This window comes from Drosophila serrata, unplaced genomic scaffold (genome assembly GCF_035046125.1).
Source record: "Drosophila serrata isolate PLE 108 unplaced genomic scaffold, ASM3504612v1 contig_373, whole genome shotgun sequence".
Classification (NCBI taxonomy): Eukaryota; Metazoa; Arthropoda; class Insecta; order Diptera; family Drosophilidae; genus Drosophila; species Drosophila serrata.
This window is the reverse complement of record NW_028257271.1, coordinates 576,447-592,318: the sequence shown is the minus strand read 5'-3', so window position 1 is coordinate 592,318 and position 15,872 is coordinate 576,447. Positions and strand designations below refer to the sequence as shown.

Below are 15,872 nucleotides of genomic sequence, written 5' to 3'. Positions count from 1 at the left end.
TTATTAAATGCTTCAGTATATTCAGTCGGTGACAGAGTTTTTTCGAAAACTATACTCTTGTCTTTACATTTTCTTATAAAGCGGAACATATAAGCGAACACTCTCAGCAGTTTCAGGTGTGACGAGAATCCCTCGATGACGTCCAGCAAATCAGTCAGTCCGACCACAGTCTTTCTTGATTCCTGCCGCAAGACTTCCTCATCCGGTTCGAAATGAACATTTTTGGGCTAGTTCTCCTCCTCGTCCTTCAGAAATTGAGGCCCCGTGAACCAGATCGACTGTCCAATTTCGTCGACGTCACAACCTCTAGACACTATATCTGCTGGGTTCTGCTTCGTTGGAACATGCCGCCATGTAGCCTGTCCTGACCATTCTTGAATCTCCGCAACCCTGTTCGAAACGAATGTCGACAACGACGATGGATGAGATCGGATCCAATGGAGAGTGACTTCCGAATCCGACCAGTAAACGATTCGCTCGATAGGGACATTTATTAGCGGTTTGATTCTCTGGCAGAGATCTGCGAGAAGGTGAGCGGCACATAACTCAAGCCTTGGGAGCGTTTTTGTCTTGAGCGGCGCTACTTTCGACTTTGAAGTCAACAACGATATTTTGTAACCTTCAGCAGATTTGCTACGAACGTAGACGCAAGCTCCATAAGCTCTCATGGATGCGTCGGCAAAGGCATGTAATTGCACCGGTGACATCGGATCAGTATGCACAAACCGAGGAATAGCTATCTTATCCAATTGCGACAAGGTGTTTTTTAGCATATTCCATGCAGTTTCTAAATTCAGCGGAATTGACTCATCCCAGTCTAACTTCTTAAGCCACAGTTGCTGCAATAGGATCTTTCCCTTTATTACAATGGGACTTAATAAGCCGAGGGGGTCAAACAGCTTGGATGTCACCGATAAAATGTTCCGTTTTGTCGCTCGGAGACCCATGACAGAATCGTCAATTTTAAATTTGAAGGCATCTTCGCTAGGCAACCAAGATATTCCTAACGCCTTAGTTGACTCTGAGTCCGAGATAGGTATCGACTTAACTGTGCTCTCAGATGCAGTGACCTCAGGTGAGTTTGAAAACCACTTTGTCAATTCAAAACCTGCTGTTTGAAGAACCTGAGACACTTCAGACTTGATTGTCCGTAGCTCCTCTACGCATGCAGCACCAGTTAGCATGTCATCGACGTAAAAATCGGATCCAATTACGTCGGCAGCTCTAGGGAATGAAAGTTTCGCAGATTCACTCAACCTTTTTAAATACCGAATAGCAAGAAAAGGGGCTGGTCCAGTACCATATGTAACGGTGTTGAGCTTGTATAATCTCAAGGATTCAGAGGGGTCTCTTCTCCACACTATGAGTTGAAACTGCCTATCCGCTTCGTTAACCATCACTTGGCGATACATCTTTTTTACATCGGCAGTCAGGGCATACCTGTGCAGCCGGAAGCGGAGTAGAGTGGAGAACAACTCTTCTTGGATTGTCGGTCCCACCATCAAGATGTCATTTAAGGCCACCTGAGTCGATGTTTTGCACGATGCATCGAAAACAACGCGCAACTTTGTTGACGTACTCTGGGGCCTCAACACACATTGATGGGGAATGACATAATGTGGAGTGGAAGGAATTTTGTTGTCTGTAGGCGACATATGACCTAAGGCGAGATATTCTTCCATAAATTCCAAGTACATGGTCTTTAAGTCAGGATCTCGAAACAACCTTCTCTCAAGCGACAAAAACCGCCGTTTTGCAACATCAAAAGAATTGCCTAACCCCTTAGGGTCAGACTTAAACTTTACTTCACACCGACCTGATGGCAATACCTGAGTAGTCTTCCTGTAGTACTCTTCACATAACTTGTGCTCTGGCGACAGAAATTTCTTTGGATTTGGCATTTCTTCCAGTGACCAAAATACTTGTAGCGTGGTGTCGATCGACACTAACGATTCTTCACTACAACTGAAAGTATTCACAACATGCTTCGGGACTGCAGATTTATATCTCTCCGAGACAACCCAACCAAGAAGGATCTTTTGAAGAGTTGGATAATCAGGACCTTGTTCAATTGTTCAAGCAATTCGAAAAATGATTCGGCTCCGATTAGTATATCATTTTTTTAGGACTTGTAAAAGTAGAGGTCTGCTAATAGGAGGTTCTTTGGGATCTTCCAATCGCTGACGTTCAGCGATTGATCGGGATGATAACCGGTGATCGATTTCAAGATCCAGAAATCGAACGAGAACTCACTCCTTTTGATTCGTGACTTCACTACGGTGTGTATCTTTTTCTTGACTTGAGAATTGGACTCGCCACTACCTAGTAAGTTGATACACGACTCCTCTCTACGGATCTGGAAGCGGTTCGCTAATTTTTCCGTTATAAAATTCGTTTGAGACCCAGAGTCTAGAAGTGCTCGGGCTAAAACGTATTCACCGCTTTTCGTGCGCACGCTTACGATTGACGTAGCCAAGATCACCCTGTCCAATGACGTAGCATGCATAACATGTGACGTGGAAGGCTGCTCTTGGTTAAAGGGAGGAGAATTATTCTCTTGAAGGGGTGGCAACGCTAAACTTTTATCAGGCACTGTGTATCTGTGGAGCAGAATGTGATATGAGCGGTCACAAGCTCTACACTTTTTTCTTTTTTTTCGACAAGATTTCTCAAGCAGAATGCGGATTGATGCGATATTTTTTAAAGACTAAACAATGTTGAAATATTATTCATAAAGATGAGGCATTCGTTGTCTTAAACCTTTTTCAAACTGGCCATCGCCTTTTCGTAATTACTCTTGGTGACTTGGTAAGCTTTAATTGTTCCTAAAGCTTCACCAGAGAGACATGAAATTAAATGGTTAAATTTTTCGACAACTGGAATGCTGGCATATTTATGAACCAAAGTTTTGAAGAGGCTAATAAAATTTTTAAATTCCGAATAATTTCCACTAAATCTTGGCAATGCCAAATTCGGAAGTCGCGCTGGAGGTGGTGCTACAGCAGCTGATCCCGGAGTTTCGCTGCTGGCTGCTGTTCTAATGGCAGATAATAATGACATCAATTTTGCCTTGGTCACGATGCTAAGTTCTTCCAACTCGTCGCCATATTCATCGCCACTATCTATGTCTTCTATCTGTTATTGTATTCAATTTGCCTTGTTAATTGAAGCATTTAAGTTTTTGAGTCGACATTTTAATTCTTCTTCTAAAATCAGAATCGAACCCTGTTCCAGCCGCTCGAGCGCGCTCGTTCAATCGGCGAATGTTTCTGACCCTACTTTGGAGCTTGCTTTTTAACTCCTCCAGAAGAGATTTATTTTTTGTATCCTGGCATTTTTACGAGTTAATTAATTTTCCCAAGAATGATAATAATGGCCGAAAATTATTGTTTAAATCAGAAAGACGACGAAAGTGTTAATTATAGCCTTCGAATCAAATATAAATAATATCAAATAAACACTAAATTAAAAAGAATAATATATTTATATATATATATATATATATATATATATATATATATATATATAAATATTCTTTTTAATTTAATAATTATTTAATATTAATAATTAATTAATTAATATTAAATTCATATTTTTGTTTGTTTGAAAAGTCTATTAAATATTTTTTCTGATGATAAATAATTTATTTAATTGAAACGAGTCACGCAGTATCAATATTAATAGTGGGTGCAAGTGACGCCGAAAAGTGTATACCCGACAAATACAGGGTAGCGCGTCACTTGGCGGTCCGCCAATCAAATGACCGAAAAAGAGTATACCCGACAAAAACAGGGTAGCGAAAGCGAAAACGAAAAAGTTACCGCTGCAGCTGCTAGTATATAAGGCTTTATGTATTGGTGCGCAAGCTTGGATTGACTTCCCAACTATTAAAGCGAGTTCTAACGAGAGACGAGGGGAAGGGGGCGACAGTGATTGCAATATTATACAATAAATAACATAAATAAATGTTGCGTCGAAGTGCGGTTCAATTTTATGTATGTATATGTTAATTTTAGACAATATAATTGAATAAATAAAACATACAATGTTGCTCTACTATAAATAAGTACATATGTGCCAAGAATTTAAAGCATGGTGCAATATTTCATCACAAGACAATAAACAATTAATTTATATCACTCCAGCTTTCAATTTTTTGCACAAATACCTCTGATTGGTGATATATATATTTGTATAAATATTCCAGCTGCCACTTTCCTTTACGTTGTTGATCCCTCGTTGAAGGCAGTAGTTGGCGCAGGCCAGAGTATTTTCGCGACCGACACGGTTAATTTATTTAAATTATTTACACAGCGCGTCGCGGGCAACAATTTTTTACAAGCAATAATAACACTTGCTTGTTGAACTGCACTTATGAATATATTTTTTTATATGTTCGTGTCTACTTCCTTTATAAACTTGAAAAGTTCTGAACCGTTTAAGCCCAAATTTTTACACAACATGCGTTGAGGTTCCAGCTCGGTTATTGTCTACTTTTGATGTTGATTGCTTATTTGCGTTTGCGAATATATCAGTTTTTTTCGCGTTTCCCAGTGCCACTACTGCTGCGCCCTCTACAGGCAGCCAGCCGAATCGAAGCATTTCCTGTCAAACATTCAAAACATATTGAAAAAAGAAATTGGAGATAAAAATTTTATTTTTTTGTTCAGGTTCAGTAAGAAACGAAGTCATGCCACCCAAGAAGTCGAGCTTGGGTCGTCGTACTCGCAATACAGAAGCAAAAAGACGTAAGATTACGAATATGACTGACGAAGAACGGGCCTCCATCTGAGAGACTGAGCATCTGAGAGCAATACAGATGCACAACGAAGAATCAGCAGAAAGACGAGCAGATAGGCCTGAGAGAAAACGATTGAGAGTTAGGCAGTCGCGTTCTGCAGCAATCGATTTGATTCACTCTCAAAATAATGAACGCGACAGGGCAAGGGTAGCTGAAGCTTGGATGCTCCAGGAGGAACGGGGAAAACATTCCTCATTACATTGATTCTGGCTACGGTTTGAGCTAACAACATCTGCAATCGCTGCGACATTGTTACCTGGTGGGAGGACTGCTCATTCATTTCCCGATCGACACCAGCTGACGAGATAAATGCTTGCCTGAAATTTTCTATATTGTGGCAACATGTTCGTACATTACAGTTGAAATCGAATATGCGTGCCCAGTTACAGAACGATGACTCAGCCGACGTATTCTCACGACAGCTACTGGACACGGGGAACGGAAAGCTGCCAGTCAATGAGACGTCGAGAAAAATAGTATTGCTCGAGAATTTCTGTAATTTACTTACATCGAAGGAAGGACTTATCCAAAAAGTGTTCCCCAATATCCGAATAAGTTATAGGAATCACGATTGGCTCCGTGGACGAGCGATTCTCGCTGCAAAGAACAAAGATGTATACCAGCTTAATCATGTAATCCAATCCAGCATAGAAACTGACGAAATTACATATAAGTCGATAGATACCGTTATGGAGGCAGAGGAAGCAGTTAATTACCCTACGGAATTTCTAAACTCACTTGATCTGCCTGGAATGCCACCACACATATTGAAAATAGGTGTGCCGATTATCATGCTCCGAAATATAAATCAGCCAGAAACTCAGAAACTCTGCAACGGTACGCGACTCGCAGTCAAGAAATTGATGAACAACGTAGTAGAAGCAACGAACATAACTGGTCCTTTCAAAGGTGAAGATGTCCCCATTCCTAGGATTCCTCTGATCCCGACTTATACACCGTTCCTGTTCAAGAGATTGCAGTTTCCCATTCGTTTAGCGTTCGCAATGACCATTAATAAAGCTCAAGGTCAATCTCTGGAGTTGTGTTGTCTAGATTTGGATGCAGATTGTTTTTCACACGGACAATTATATGTTGCGTGTTCCCGTGTCGGAAAACCAGATAATCTTTATATTTACGCGGAGAATGGAGAAACGAAGAATATTGCATACCCACAAGTATTACAGAATTAAATGAATTTGAAAATTATTTTTTTTTGTTTGACTTATTTCTTATGCGTGCAACCACAATATGCCACAGAGAAACGTGGCAGAGTACAGCTAGTATATGTATATATGTATATCTGTGTCACTGTCATTATTATTTTGTTTTTTAATATGTTGCCAATTTTATTTTTGTCCACCTGGGGGCCCCATGCATTTTTTAAAATTAGTTTATTAAAATAAAATTTTTAACGAGACCGAGACTTGGTGGCAAGAATTATGCGAGTAATCTTTATTTCTTAGCTTAGCCTAGCTTATGCAAAGGTTGGCGAAGGCGAGGCGAATTCGCGAAGAGCGCGAGAGAGCTTTATTGCGCTCTCGCCTTCGCCGTAAACTATCTACACTAGACTTCAAAAAATTATCATATCAGCCAACAACACCTTTTAACCCTAATATTGCCTGTACATGTGCTTGAAAATGTAGATCTTTATTATCAAATCGATTGATGAGTAAATTCAAAGCATTTTTATAATTGGCATTCGAGGGCTCAAGCGGACGTATGGTCTCTAGAGCCACGGCACCTAAACTTGACCCTAGAAATTGTAATTTTTCAATATCGCTCAGCTTCTTATCATTTCCGATGATCGTGGTGAACGTCGCAATAAAATCCGGCCAATCAGTTCCATGGAAACGACCTATTTCCAGAATTGGCGATCGAGGCTTCCCAGATCGAAAAGAAAGATCCGGATGATTAATAATGTCGATGGATGTTGAATTTGGAGCGGTTGCAGCCGGCAATTACGACTTGCGATGAGCCGCTAAACCTCGATTACTTTCGCTTTCACATCAATGAACGCTGTGGAGAATTCGATCCGATAGCAACCAATTTTTCCAGCAAAATCTGTGCGGAATCTAAGGCCAGGTTGAGAGAATTGGTCCACTTCATTCGCGCCAGCAAATCAGCTTCATGAAACTGATCTACGGAATCGGCGTTAATATAAAAATTAATCGAGCTCAATTGGCGTAAAAAGGATTGGGCTTTGGCTCGGTAAAAGTCAACTTTACTTGCCGATTCAATTTGAGGCCGAACCGAATTTTCCGTAAAAGACATTTTTTTTTTCTCGCCCGACAAGAATTAATAAAAAGAAAGCTGTCTGACCGCTTCAGTAGGTATGAAAGGTAAAAAGTCCGTTTCCGCAGAATTGCCGGAAAGCTATACTTTTCGAGTTCGGTTGCGGTCGTGCTGCCGCTCATCGATTGCCTTCAGTGCGACGGGTCTGCTCCCGGTACCTCAGCATCACAGAGGCTGCCATTTTAGCAACCGCATTCCAATTGGAGGGGCTCTCTAGCATACAGGCGATTAGGTTGACGGGTGTAAGGCGACTGTTTGTGACTGCCTCCACCGCCGCTCGTTCTGCAAGCAGGTCTATTGGGATTGTTGACGATACCACCAGTGCAGCCTCCTCTGATACAGTGCAGAAACAGCTAAAGATGCGCATCGCGCAACGTCTGTAGACAGACTTGCCGGCTGTAGCTGGCAGTTTTCATGGCATCGTCCCATATCGGTGCGGCATACAGGATGGTCAAGGTCACCACTGATGCTAGTCGCCTGCTATGCAGCTTGGGGCCGCGCGTGTTGGCCATCTGCCTCGAGGTGGCAGCGGTTGTTTTGGATACCTTGTATCTTGAAGTTGAGTCTATGGTAAATTATGACTCCTAGGTACTTTATGGCCGGACTGGACTCGATGGCTATCAAGCCGTAACCTTTTCGACAGCTTTTCTGCTACTTATCAGTACTGCTTCCGTTTTGTTTTCGGCAAGAGAGAGTCCGTTATCTGCCAGCCAGGACATCACCATGTCAATTGCAAGGCTGCATTTTGAGGAGACGTCGGCCAGGTGCTTCTCGTCCGCGAACCCCACAATGCTGCAGCCATCAGACAGTGGAAGCCGCAAAATCCCGTCGTACATTATGTTCCACTGGATTGGCCCGAGAACAGAGCGCTGGGGTACACCTCCTGTCACGTGGTGCACCTGGTTTCCGTGGTCGGATGTATAGATCAGGACTCGGTCCTTAATGTAGATGGCTATCAGGAGGGTGAGGTTTCCAGATTTGCCGCCTCGTTGGAGTGCCTGCAGGATTAGACTTCACTTTGCCGAAATAAAGGCGTGCTTGACGTCTAGGGTGCAAACTAGGCAATATTGTTTGGTGCTTCCTTCCATCTTTCGTCATCTGCGTTAGTTCGCGAATCGCGGCGAATCACGGTTCCTGCAACCGAGTTGCCGGTTTGATAGGGTTCCCATCTCTTCGATCTCCCTTTCCAGTTTGGTGCAGATAAAGCGCTCGAATATCTTCCCCAATGTTTTGAGCATTCAAAGGGGGCGGTAAGAGGACGGGTCGTAATTCAACTTGCCTGGTTTCGGGGTGAGAACTAGCCTTTGTTCCTTTCAGGCTTTCGGGAAGGTGTGCTCCATAATACACCGGTTGTATACCCTGGCAAACAAGCTCGGGTAGGGGTTTATTATGGCATGCAGAGCAGCGGTCGAATGCCATCTGTTCGCTACAGCTATCTCCTGGTTCCACCAGGAGACCGGCCACCTACGAACTCCCCTAATGGAGTTCTCCATGGCGGCATCAGAAGCAGCCCTTACCCTCGCAATTAGTCTGTCAGCAGCGGTATTTGCATCGGCATTGATACCATTGCCGTCTGTGCTGGCTATGAGCACGTCAACGTTTAGGGTGTTTACCTTGTACACAGGTTGTCTGGTGGGTGAGCCCTGCTGCCTGTGTATCGTCTGCGTTATTATAGTTGCGTGGTCGCTGTGTGTGAGTAGTTCCGTGACTTTCCAGGGGCTGTTCCCAGTGGGTTCTTCCGTTCTGGGCTGGCGAAGGTTAGGTCGATACCGGACTCCCTTCCTGCCTTGCTGTAAGTGCATCTTCCTCCAACATTGAGGAGGCAGACGTCCAAGGTGGCCAGGGCAACCAGAAGGACGGCAACCTGCTGGGTCGTCTTTGAGCTCCTCCAGTTGGTGGACAATGCGTTGAAGTCTCCAGCGATTAATACCGGGGATCGACCACTGGCGTTTTGGGCGATCTCCTGCACTACGTCCTTGAAGGCATCTATATACAAGCTCGGGGCTAGGTAGCAGTTGTATATTGTAGTGCCCAGGACCTTGGCCCTAACGTAGACGGCCGGCTGCAACTCCAGATGGCTTCACCACCATCCTCGCTCTATTGCCAGACTCCCTCTGCCTTCGCCTTATAAGGTACAGTACAGTAAGTACAATGCCAATTTTATTCTCTGCTACTGTCTGGGCCAGTAGGTCTTCGGCAGTTCTGCAGTGGTTCAGGTTAAGCTGTAAGAACTTCTTCTGGGATTTTTTTCTGGTCTTCAGATACTCAGGGCAGGTTCTGCTCAGGGTCGCGTGCTAAGCTTCCCCCGCGGGCTTGTCTCCTCGGGTGCATAGAATGCACCTTGGCTTGTTTTGGCACGTGTAGTGTTTGTGGCCAGTGCCCCCTTATATAAATCAGGAATCCTGCATGGCCTTGGCTAATGCGTATGAGGTGTGCCCGCAGTCCATGCATTTAATCTCTGGCTTCTGCCTGAGACGACAGATGACCCATCCGGCCGGCTCGCTGCATCCTGGGCATCGCTGTATTGTGTGCGCGGTTGCCTTTGGGCTCGCTTCTATCCGCTTTAGGTTTGGGATTCTTGGGTTTGGCTTTGGCCCCGACTTGTTGCCAAGTCTCGACACCCGAGTCAGCGGCACCAGCCGCGTCGGAAGACTTTCCTGCCAGCATGGGTGTGGTCTGCTAGCTTACGCTCGCAGTAGAGTTTTGGCCAGTAGCGGCCAGCGCGGCGCTAATGTCGACCTGTAGCTTCTTTATAGCCAGCATAGTGTCAATCGTCTCCTGGGTGACGTGACTGACCATCTTCTTGTTGTTCGTCTTGGCGATCAACTTGTCGAGCATCTGGCCAAGTTTTTTTCCACTTCTTTTCGGGGTAACGGCACCCTCCTGGGTGTCCCAGAAGACTTTCGTCTCGGTCATGGTCGTCGAAGGCGAGCTTCGCCTTCTTGACTGGCTGGAAGATGCGGAATAACTCCTCCTATGATCTGCCTGAGACTCGCCGTCCCGGTCTGCAGGCGCTTTCTCCTGACTTCAATTTATATTAGCTTACAATGTAGCTTTGCTAAATAGAGAAGGCGACAGAAGAAGAAGAGATAGGCAATATATAAAGAAGAGAACGCCCAGGAGCGCAGCAGGTGCAGCGGTACACCTATGTGCGCATGATTGGCTGGTGTGCTCCGAACAGTAATAATACGTTTTATTTTATTTATTTTATGGTTATTTCAGATTAACTGGCTTCTTGAAGTTACTCTATATGTTGCCGTGTCGAAGCCATACTTTGATTTCTTTAAGGTAGGTAGGTAAAAGTGTTGAGCTAAGCTCCTTTTTGATCCACTCCTTCTGTTTGCTTCTTGTAATCTCGATCACTCTCAGTACCATTGAGAGTCAGTAAGAAAGCCTAGGATTGCCGATACCTTCTGCTTTCCTATGCTTCCCAGTCACTCCATTTGGTAGCAGTGCAGAGGTTCCGGAGTCTCTTGCTATGTAGTTTGCTTTAAGCTGAATCGCGTCAATGTCAATATTTACTTCTTAGAGCCTGCTCGTACTAGTTCGTCTGCCCTTTCGTTTCCTGAGATCTCGTTGTGTCCCGGTACCAAAGATGTATAAGTATAGGATTAGTAACGCCATACGATTTTTTTGCACACGATTTTTTCGTGCTGGCTTTTGAACTGGCTCCAGGCTCTCTCGCACTTCGTTCAAAAGCCAGCGAGAGAGCGCTCTAGAGCCAGCCGCTCTCTCGTGCTGGCTCTAGACTCTAGAGCAGCACTCTCACGCATACAGCAATGTTTTCGTGATGGCTCTAGAGCCAGCAGCTCTCTCATACGCATACAGCAACATGGCGTGCCTCAAAATACCGATTTCGCGGTTGTACATTTATTTTATTTTATTTTTATAATTTATGTATACATTTATATATATATATAAATAAATATTATTTCTAAGTCAATTGAATTGAATAATTATAAATACATATATAAATATGAATTTAAATGGTATTTTTTTGTTATTATAATAATAATATTTAATATATGTATATATTTAATAATTCAAATATATAATATACATACATATTTATATATTCTGTATGTACATATTATGTAAATAACCCATTTTTAGTATTTGATATGAAAATAAAATTTAATTACATGATTTTCTGTAATTCAAATTTATTTGATTTGCGCGCCCGGGCAAGAAAAGCGCGCCAATTCTTTGTATTCCCACTTTTGTTTCTCTTCTTGCGTTCGCTAAAGGCCTACAACAGCATAGAGTGGCGATTAATAAGATTATTAATTATTCAAACGCTTTGTTATCAAATAAAATCTAACCCGTTGCATTTGTGACATAAACTATAATAAATGAGTGTAAAAATTGTGCAAATAAGTGGTATAAATAGCAAATTACAACTTTTTTCGTTGTTTCGGAACTTTGCGCGCCAATTTTACGTGCTGCTGCTATTGACACAGGTTTGAGTTTTAGCATTATTTGTTGTTTAGTTGTTAAAAATAAGGCCATTTGAAAGCCCTTATGACAATGGCAGATAAAAAGAGAGCACAAATCAGTGGAAACAAGTGCAGCCTGCCCACTGCCAAAAATCTAGGCGCGATTTCCCCGCCCTTAAATTGTTCAAATTTCCAGAAAAAGACCCAGAAATTCTAATGAAATGGGCAGAAAAATGCAATTCATCACTGTTTTTATGCCAAGATCATTTCTGCCCAGATGATATTGTGATAAAATATCTGAGGCGAGGAACAATCCCAGATCGCAATCTAGTAAAAGATTACAGTTGTGATAATGCTGAAATAGATTTTAATGCTGTAAGCTAAGCTCAGTATTTTATGTCATAAATAATAAACGGCAATGATTTTTATAATTTGATAATGAATGTGGACTAGGCCTATTGGGGATACCACAATAAATAAAACGCGCCAGAAAATCTACCTCTGTGGTGGTGTGGAAACGATTTAAACCAATATTTATTATGAACTTAATATTTTCTTATTATTTTTAATATTATAATTGTGACATAAGAACTAGATTTTAAATTAAATATTGGAATTAAACGAAGTATTTTTATTTTTTGCATTACTTATAAAAATAATATAATTAAAAATAAAGAAAAAAAGAACAATATAAAGGATGATTTATATTGCAAATTCTGTAGTGTAGCACTTTGAATAATGACGATAAACAAACTAAAATCAAAACAAACAAACACATCGATATGCACATGTATACATCAGCTGTTTTTGCTGCCGTTCTCGTCCCCCTCTCTACCTAACAAGCGGTCTTCAGCCAAAATATAAAATTTTAATTTTTCGTCGTTGGGCATGCGAACAGAAGCACACACATATTCACGCACACATGCGCACTTTTTTGTTCTGTGTTTACTCATACATGCAAACGCATTCTATTTTTAGATATTTACGCTCTCAACTTTGTGAGAGCAGGGAGAGCGCCATTGTCGTTTGAATCAAAAAATTAGCCTCATATTGCAAAACGAATGTATGGCCGTGAGGCATCTTATAAGTTATAAAGTCTTTGCCGGTACCCAGGACAGTTGTATCTCATTTCTCTCCGCAAGTCTATTGAGGGACTTCTTGCATTCTGCCACTAGCCGTGAGTTTGTTGAGTTTGTAAGATGTATGGCCGTGAGGCATCTTATAAGTTATAAAGTCTTTGCCGGTACCCAGGACAGTTGTATCTCATTTCTCTCCGCAAGTCTATTGAGGGACTTCTTGCATTCTGCCACTAGCCGTGAGTTTGTTTTTTCGACAGCTAGGGATTTGATAGCCGCTTGGGTATCCGAGTAGATCCATTATTTGGTGTCACTGAGCTCTCACCGTAAGGAGAGTTTGGCTACTTCCCTAATGGTTAGCAACTCAGCCTGAAAGACCGTCGCCGAGTCCCAGAGATTGAATGACTTTTTCATCCGTTAATTCTCTGCGTAGATCCCAGCCTACGCCACAGGTCATTTTTGAGCCATCGGTGTGGAGGGACACCTCGTTTCCTACGGCCAGTCTGTATCTGCTCCTGTCTTCTCTTTTTTGCTATGAGGCCGAGAATGCGTTTCCAAAGTTCTACTCCGCGGTCATGTAGTCCATTCATTCGTTGGCTTGTATTCTAATGCTTTCAAGTGTATAGCCGTGTCCAGCGCCGTATTTCTTCCAGATATTGCTTGCCTTCATTCTTACTGCGCTCTAACATGCAATGTCCTTTATGATCAATTCAATTGGCATTATATTCAGTATACCATTAAGAGCAACCGCGGGTCATTGCTCCCACGGATTCCGCACTCGCTGCTCGTTGTAGTCTTGTAAGCTTTGATCTGTTTTATGTCCTTAAAGTAGTCATAAAAGCCGATTTTCGGGACCTTTGATGTTGACAAAAAGGGTAATAAAAATGCAATTAATGGGTTAGCAGTCAAAATTTTTGTAATGAGGATTAGCTTCCAACCTGTCAAAGATGGCGTAATAAAGATGCAATTAATAAAGGTCAATGCATGTAAAGGTCAATGCATGTAAAAGAAGACTTGTGCACAAGTGTTCAAGCGCTCCCACAAGGATACAAACAGGAGGGAGCGATCCCGAGTGATCCTGGGCGCACGTGTACGTTCCCACGACTCCTCACATAAAAAAACGGACGGGGGAGGTAATTGAAAGGGCGCACCGCAGCGATCCGGCATCGCAACAATCCCGTTCACGCACGTAGACGTTCCCCCACGATCCACTCTTAAAAAGGGACGGGAGTGCAATTGAAGAAGTGTGCTAGAGTCGTAACGGAAAAATCCACGCTCTGCTCGATCCTAGAGCGCACGTGGACGGTTCTTGAGCGAAAGAATTCGAAGCGACAAATTAGAACACCGTTTGTATGCTGCGAAATTTTATTTGCTACTGACTTTGAAGTAGAAGAAAAAACAAAAAATGAGTATACATATTTTCTTATTCTGTATTCCTTAGAGTAAGACAAATATATATTCTTTGTGATCTTCTTATTATACGTATACAAGCGTGCATTGTAATAGAGAGAAACATACTGAGTACGTTATTTTCTACACCCTTCCTCAATGCAAGTTTGTTTACAAAAATTAATATCAAAACAAATTAATCATTTTTGTAAACTCCTCATGTTTCGTTTCTGGAAGGTTTTTCGTCAAAATATCTGCTATCATTTTTGTTGTACATTTATATTTCCACAAAACTTTCCCTTTCTTTTCAACTTCTCTAACAAAATGATAACGTATATCAATGTGCTTTGTTCTGGAATGTTGAACAGGATTCTTGGTTATTGTCTGCGCACTCAGATTATCCCCATACACGACGATCTGGGTGTAATTAAACCATCACCTCCTTAAATGCCGCCGATAATGCCATGTAGTCAGCCTCAGTACTGCTTAACGCCACACATCGTTGCTTTTCCGAATGTTAAGAAATCGGATCACCTGCTAACAGGTAGATTTAGCCAGTATAAGACTTCCTGTCAAGCCTATCGCCTGCCCAATCCGCATCCACACATCCACTGAATGGCTGACCACATTGCCGATAGTGTAGTTTCATGTCAATCGTGGATGAGAGGTACCTTAAGATGTGCTTCATGCCAACCATGTGTTCAGCATGCGGGTTTTGATTTGTTGTGGCAATTTCGACAACGAATGCAATGTCTGGCATTGTTGTAAGAGCTAGCCACAGAAGCTCTCCTACTAATGACTGATAAAACGAATTATCCACTTTTTTGCACTGAGGGCTTGTGAAATCTACTTTGAAACCAGCATCCAAAGGTGTCTTCGCCGATTCGCACCCATAGGTATGCAATAAGTCCTTGATATATTGCGTATGTCCCAAAGTTATAGCTCCAAGATCGCCGTCTCGTTCGATTTCTATGCCCAGGAAATGGTTAAGCTTACCTTTGTCAACGCACTTGAATGACTGTGCTGCTCTTAAGTTTCAGCAGATCCTCGTGCGATTGACAAGCTATAAGTATATCTCAACATATACAAGGATCAATGCAAGATTACCTTCTCCACACTGTTTGTACAAACATGGCTCGTTGTCACAGGAAACGAATCCCAAATGCACCAATACGCTATTCATCTTCTCATTTCAGGCCCTTCCTGACTGCTTCAAGCCATATATTGATTTCTTCAGCAGCAATACCTTATCGTGAATCGTTTCATCTGAGTACCCTTCCGGCTGCTTCATATAGACCTTCTCACTCAGATCGCTGTTTAGATACGCGGTACACAAATCCATTTGATAAAGATGTAGCTTGAGCTCCGCAGCAAGTGCTATAATAAAACGCACACTCCAATCGGCATACCGAGAAAATTCTTCTTGGTAATAAACACCCAGATGCTGTGAGTATCCTTTTGCTACCAATCGAGCCTTGAAGCGTTCTATTTGGCCATCTTTATCACGCTTCATGTTGAACACCCACTTGCATCCAATTGCTCGCTGATTTTTGGGTAAATTAGTGATCTGCCAAGTCTGGTTGGCAACCAGAGAATCATATTCTCTTGCCATGGCTTTGCAAGTTAACGCCTCTTTGCAAGTTAACGGAATCGGAACATTGTCCGCAACGAGGGCGCCTAGGATATTGTACTGCTTTTAAAGACGTCCAGATTTTCCAGTGCGGATGATCTTTGGGTGACCAGGGCCCCTGCATGACTCCTCCGCGACATGCTCAGCCTTTTCTTCAGCACTCTCGTACTGATCTGTGCTCTCATCGGAGCTGCCGGTATCGATGGATATGTCAGAAACGATTTCTGCATCTCCGGATTCCTGCTGCT

The 15,872-nt window shown here is 42.6% G+C and overlaps 1 protein-coding gene and 2 pseudogenes across 1 annotated transcript; all 3 read right to left on the bottom strand.

The window, feature by feature from the left end:
- Positions 1-227: 227 nt before the first annotated feature.
- Positions 228-1,697, bottom strand: LOC147642688 (uncharacterized). The gene has a single exon (XM_086839441.1). The coding sequence runs from the start codon at positions 1,695-1,697 to the stop codon at positions 228-230; it is 1,470 nt and encodes a 489-aa protein (XP_086695567.1).
- Positions 1,698-7,211: 5,514 nt separating this feature from the next.
- LOC147642687 (uncharacterized) lies at positions 7,212-7,605 on the bottom strand (annotated as a pseudogene).
- Positions 7,606-7,713: 108 nt separating this feature from the next.
- LOC147642686 (uncharacterized) lies at positions 7,714-10,009 on the bottom strand (annotated as a pseudogene).
- Between the last annotated feature and the right edge of the window lie 5,863 nt (positions 10,010-15,872).